At 40.6% G+C, this 6,638-nt stretch overlaps 1 protein-coding gene across 1 annotated transcript in view; it reads right to left on the bottom strand.

Annotated features, from left to right (window-relative positions):
* Window positions 1–193: 193 nt before the first annotated feature.
* LCORL (ligand dependent nuclear receptor corepressor like) overlaps window positions 194–6,638 on the bottom strand; it is a gene marked incomplete at both ends in the record, with an annotated part of 150,177 nt that continues 143,732 nt past the window's right edge. The window contains one exon of the mRNA XM_080925225.1: window positions 194–368. Coding sequence (XP_080781351.1) covers window positions 194–368 — 175 coding nt within the window. The remainder of the gene's footprint in view (window positions 369–6,638) is intronic.

Raw genomic sequence — 6,638 nt, 5'->3', positions numbered from 1 at the left:
CATCAAAATCTGCTTTTGTTGCAAAATCCCACAATGGTCTTGTTTAATGTATGTAAAAACAGTTATAATAAAATGATTAATGCTAATGACCTAATATAAAGACATCACAAGACCAGAAATATTTTAGTATCACTTGGTTTTCATGAGAAAGAATATTGACATAGAAAATAAAGACCAGTGCAAGGACTGCAGACTAATTGTCTTCATTTTTGAGATTTTGGTTATGGACTGTACAGTTTGCTAGAGATGCTGCTGTTAGATTCCATTCAATAGGACGATTAAGGCACATCTTAATGGGGCTCAATGGGCAGCTTGCTGTGTTCCCATCAGACAGATCCACTTTCTCATCAGTTTTCATTTGTAGCATGCTGTAAAAAAAAAAGTGTAAGGCATTTTAAGTTTACATTTTACATTATCAACCTTGTAGAAAATTTTGGAACACCACTAGTTCTATAGCTGTCTTAGTGAAGTGAGTGTGATGAACTGTATCATGTGTAATCATGTCATGTGCACTCAGGTACCTCAATACAAAGCCATCAGTCAAGTGCATTGCATTAATTTACATAAGAAAGGCATTTAACTTAGTGACAAGGTTCAACCCTTTAGCATCAGAAATACTTTTAAGAGAATGAACATTTGTTAATTTCTGCTGTGATCTAAGCTCATATACATGGCAATAATTTTAATTTCAGGAAAAGGCAGATATGGCAATGATATAAACCAATGAAGAACAGTTGTTCTTCATCAGTGATACATTGAGTCTCTGAAAGTTAAGTACAAATAGGAGTGATGTAATACTGTGACTAGTGTGGAATTAGAAACATTTTCCTCTTCTCTTGCTTCGTCTGTTTAGCTTTCTAGTGGACCGATTATCACTAAGACTAGACAAAAAGTAGGCCTGTTTGGTAGGAGGGTTGCATTGTCCATCCAGTCTTCTCTAGCGGCCAGTGTAATAGAGGAACACAGGCAGCACCTACAGGACAGTCAGCATCCTGCTTACCGATGACATACAGCTCTTCTTTTCTTGCCCACCACCCACCCACCCACCCACCCATCCTTCCTTGGATTTCTTCCTTTACTATGTTTTGCCAATACTGGCTGACGGTCTCAGTGCTTGTCTTTTTTTTTTTTAATTCCCTCCAGACAGTCCTTTTCTACTTTATTTTTAGGGAAAAAAGTTGAAATTACATAAAATTTCAATTAATAAATGACAGATCTAAATGACAATTACCTGAAATGTTAAATTTAAAATTTTTGGTTTATTTGTTAGACTGAGGCACCTGGGTATTTATTTTTATCCAAGACAGTGGTGTTTTTCTTACTATAAGAATTGCTACCAGTTTTAAGAAAAATAAAAATATTTTTATTACCTGTAATCTTGTTTTGTTTAAATTATGTATGTGTTTTGTGTGGGTTTGTGCAGATAAGTACAGTGCATATGTGAGTACTGTCTTTCAGAAGATGTTATCAGATTGTCTGGAAATAGTTACAGTTCTTTGTGAGGTGCCTGATTTGCATATGGAACTTAAATTTGGGTCCTCTGAGAGGAATATGTCCCCTGTACATCTAAACTATCATCTCTAGCTACAGAAACCCACTTCTTTTGTTATTAGAGGATCTTATTTTCTGTTTTGTTGTGTTACTGGGTGGGGGCTGAAAATAAGAATGCTGTGTTTGGCAAGTGGTGTGAGTGAACTCGAGTTCAAGCACGTTTTAGAAATATGTTTCAAATGTTCATGTATAAAGGTGGCACAAAGCCTGTCATACTAGTAAACCACAGTACTGACAGTAAAGAAACTCACAACAAGTCTAGAATAAAGTGCTACTTTTCTTTTCTGCCAAGTGAAGTAGCAGACCCAGAAAAGCAGACACCTATGTGGATCTTACTGTGAAATTTTTGGACTTATGTCTTTAATTTGGAGTATTTGTAGGACTGGAGAAGCTAGAAAGACTATTGGTGCAGGGAGAAGTGTTTTAGAGGAGGGGACCTAGAAGAACACAGGTGTTATCAAGAGACAGATGGGAAGAGGGGCAGGAGGGTAGGTTAGAGATGGCGGTGGTACTGAGGATAAGCAATACTAAAGATCGTTCAAAAAAAACTTATGGAAACCTATTATTTTATAAGCACACATACATGTGTTCATGTAATTTGAATTGGCGTTATGCTACATAGGGAATATGTTCTTAGAAGCCATGGGCTGCCAAATAAAAAGTCCAGTGCCAGTGTGGGATGCTCCCTCCTTAAACTGTTTCTAAGAGTTATCTTAAACTACCCCTCCCTTCCTCAAACCACATAGGCTATTGTCATTGCTGTTGGTTGTGCCCACCAGAACTTGATGGTAAGACCATAAACATTCCTGAATACCACTCATTGGCCAAGGAACATGGAGAAATCATCTTGGTACTGACCATGAATCTCCTCTTGCTTGCTCTTACTGGAATGTGCTATGTAAGGCACAGGGTGTTGATGGTAGCAGTGGGTAGTTATCAACAGTTTTACCCAGCTGTGAGCCCTGTGAGATTCAATGACTGGTGTGGCGGGATAAGCACATGGACAATAAATGGCACATATATTATGGATTTGCTGGTTGGATTTAAGACTTCATTTGTAGGAGGAAGCATATGTTAGTATAAATTGTGTCAAGAACCCATGGTTAGGTAGTTCACAGGACAAACCTATTATTGTTCTGGTAAATGGATATCTCAAACTGCTTTCTAAATTTTTACTTTTATACCCTTTGATTATTGCAGCTCTCAGACCACATCAGAGATGTCGATTTGTGAAGTGGACAGTGATTAACACAGGCATTTGTAACTAGTTAAACTGCAAAGAATAGTCTGTTGAGTGTTGAGCCACAAATGGGACATCTGTATCACCTCTTACCTCTGCAATGTTCAGCAGGCATCATGAAAGTGGAGAGGGAAGAATTTTAAGCCAGAGGTCGGGGAGGATCAGAGTCAAACAGCATCTTCTGGACATGACAAGACTGCAGTACTCACTGTGTTTTTCCACAGAAAATCAAGCCTGTCAACATGGTAGCATGAAGGGGAAGTGGTTCATGTTTGATTTTTAGATCCTGGGACAGGGAACTGAGGTGGGTATATTACGTCCCAAAACAGACTTGGCTTCCAGGTTCTCCCAGCATCCCTCAGTCCCTACCTGGCATACCTTGCCCCCAGTCCTGTTCACAGCCTAGGGGTTTGGGCTGCCATTCCCTATATAATCCAGACAATTGGTCTCCCTCTGCAGTCACTCTTTCTATGTGCAGACTTCCTTTTTCTTTCCTCTCACCATGGTGACTTCTCTGGCCTCTTTCCCTGGGGCCAGTGAACTCATCTGCACTGACTAGTTTTGTGTCAACTTGACACAAGCTGGAGTTATCACAGAGAAAGCAGCCTCCCTTGAGGAAATGCTTCCATGAGATCCAGCTGTAAGGCATTTTCTCAACTAGTGATAAAGGGGGAGGGCCCTGGGCTGGTAGACCTGGGTTCTATATGAAAACAGGTTGAGCAAGCCAGTAAGGAACATCCCTCCAATGGCCTCTGCATCAGCTCCTGCTTCCTGACCTGCTTGAGTTCCGGTCCTGACTTCCTTTGGTGATGAACAGCAATGTGGAAGTGTGAGCTGAATAAACCCTTTCCTCCCCAACTTGCTTCTTGGTCATGATGTTTTGTGCAGCAATAGAAACCCTAAGACATTACCCAAGAGCAGCTTCCCAATAAACCTGCATTTAACATAATCTGGCTTGAATTGGCTCATTTCACTGGCAGAGAAACTAGCAGATAGTGCTGAACCCAGAAATTGAGTCCCCAGGTGGTGGCCCAGGTCTTTTCTGGCCATGTGGGGACTGTTTCCCCCTATCCTCTGCTGGAAAAATTTCTTCTGGACTATGTGAATATCCAACTACAGTTGTCTATCTGGGTCCAGGACCTTCTAGCTGAATTGAAACCATGCCAGAGTTAGCCCCCTCCCAAACAAAGGCCAGGTGTTTGTTTTGGGTGAGAATCTTTGATAAAGATGTTTGTTCTGAGGTTACAGCCCCCATATAAACCATTTGATCCTAGGTGTCGGGATGCTGTTTCCACCCACAGTCTAGGGATTTCTGGTAAAGCCTAGGAGATTGGGTGTGACTGGATATTAAAAAAAAAAAAGATAATCCCTACACATAACTGAGGACCTATGGACAGTTGATGGCTTCTGAGGGGGGTTTTCTTTAAAGGTGTGGCTCCTAATAGCGCAACTGTGCTTTCCAGTAGATGCCCCCAAACCCAAATATGTACATGGATAGCACATATTAGGTTTGGTGTGTTAAAGAGGCTCTAGAAACAAAGTTTGGGTTAAAATTCTAGTTTGAGGTTCTGCCATGACTTAGAATGTTCTTGTACTATGTTTCCATCTTTCTCAGGAGTTATTACTGATCTTAATATTATTTCTCTTATGGCAAACTGAATGGCCTCATAGCTAAATTTCTTTACCTGTTCCTAAATTCACCCTTTGTCCACCCTATAACCAAATCATTAGGGTGACTGCTGTTAAGTGGTTTGTTGGCAATGGTGATAGCAGCTGATAGATGAACTTACTGGGAGGGTATGCAAGTCTCACGAACCAGAGATAAGCCAGCTGAGTGAGGTAGTGAGTGTAGTGAGGTAGTCTTGCCAACCAGACTCTGAGTAGCTACTTGGGGTTGGGTGTGTGTGTTGGTGCTCCTGGGTATTTCATAAAAGATCATTTGTTACCATCATGGTTTGAATCAGTGCAGTTTTAACCTTGAATAAGAATTTACTGTAACTCACGTTCCTCATTCATCCTTTAGACATAGGTGCCATCAATGAGTAATCCTGTGCTTGGTATTATAATCTCATGTCTTCAGTAGATAAACCTATCTGGCTTCCAGTACTCCATGAAAATAGTACTTCTTACTCAAGTCACCCCTGATCATCTTTAAGTACCATCTTGTTTTCTTACCATTCAATCCTGTTGGTCCCTGCTGTGTTTCCACCCCAGGGATAGGGTTTTTAGAAAGTAATTAAGATAAATCAGAGTTGTACAGAGTATATTATTATCCTCCTTGGAGGAAGAGATACCAGAGCCTTCTTTGCAATGTAAGAGCACACAGTAAGGCTGCTATTCTGTAATCCAGGAAACAGTCACCAGAAACCAAATCCTGCTGGTACTTGTGGGACCCCAGCCTCCAGAACTGAAAGCAAATGGCTGTTTAAACCATTAACTTTGTAGTATTTGTGTCAACCAGACTAAGCTGCCCAATCTTCCCTTCTGAAAGTTAGGCCTTTAAGACCAGACAAGCTACTTTGCTGCCTTTCCCACTGCAAGCCACTTATCTGGAAGATAAAGGTTGGGATTCTCAAAGTTGAGTTCCAGGCTTTGCTTCTCACTCTGCAAGTTCTCCTTCAAGATCCTACCCGTTCTGTTGTGTTTGTAATCTTAACCCCCAGTGTCACAAAAGATTTCCCTCTCTCTTAACCCAAAGTTGTCCCCTAAGAAATTCATTCTAGAGTTCAGCATCCTACCACTGCTTCATGGTTCTATTTTGTTCTTCCATTGAATACAACAAATACAAGGAGAGTAGAGATCCTTGATGTTTGGTTCACCATTTCTTTCCAGCAGCTAGCACATAAAAACTAGACAAATGCTTGCTTATCTGGGATGTCTGCTTTAGTCACAATAAATAGGAACCAGATTTGCTTTCTTGCTTTGAAACAGCTTAAACCAAAAGTTAAAATATACAGGGCAGGGCAGGACAAATAATTCCTGAATAAAGACAAAGCCCTACAACTGGTTTGCCACCTGGCAGATTTCCAGGCTGCACGGTTGGGAGGGGAACACAGGAGGCATAGATAGAGTTGAGAGTACAGGAGACAGTTGAGAGCTGCTGAGAGAAATTTTTTGAGAACAGGAATATTTACTAGTGTATATTCTGGAACTACAATAGAGTGTTTCTAGGTGTTTAGACACATGGTGATGTAGAGATCAGGGCACGAATCTTTCCCAAGGCTGTGAAAATTATGAAGCCTCTCAGGTCTGGATATAATTTGCAACCCCACTTATCAGATTTTGGATCTTTTAAGAGTCTATGTGAGTGTTAAGATGGAAAAATTTCTAATCATAGCATCCGGGAACCACATAATTCTGAAAAGGAATGTCACCTAAAAGGATGAGGGAAATAACACGGTAGAACTGGACTACTGGAGAATTGAGAGAAAGACACAGGAAGAATGAATTTGAACAGAAATCTTGGTTTAAGAAAAAGAAAAAGCACAAAAATAAAATTCACAAAAATAAAAGCTTAAATTTTTAATGTGCTTGGAAGATGACTATATGCTTCAGACTGATGTGGTTTTTGTGTCCCCCAAGGGTTCATGTCTTTAGAAGTGCCATGGAATTGAAGGTGGTAGAACCTTCCATTGTGTTGTCCAGTGGGATGACCCTATCCTCTGAGGGATTCATGCAGCTTTCACAAGGCCCAGCTGCCATAAGTAATCATTTCACTTTCTGCCTCTGATTTTGGGGCCCTTGCTTTGACGAAGTCTAAACAGTCGGGGCTGCTTGGTCTCTAGCTTTTACTCAAGACAAAAAAAGTGTCCACCTCAGGTATTATTTTTTTAATAGCAACAGAAAA

Source organism: Micromys minutus, assembly GCF_963924665.1.
Source record: "Micromys minutus genome assembly, chromosome: 1".
In the NCBI taxonomy this organism is placed as follows: domain Eukaryota; kingdom Metazoa; phylum Chordata; class Mammalia; order Rodentia; family Muridae; genus Micromys; species Micromys minutus.
This window is presented reverse-complemented; position numbering and strand designations above follow the sequence as displayed.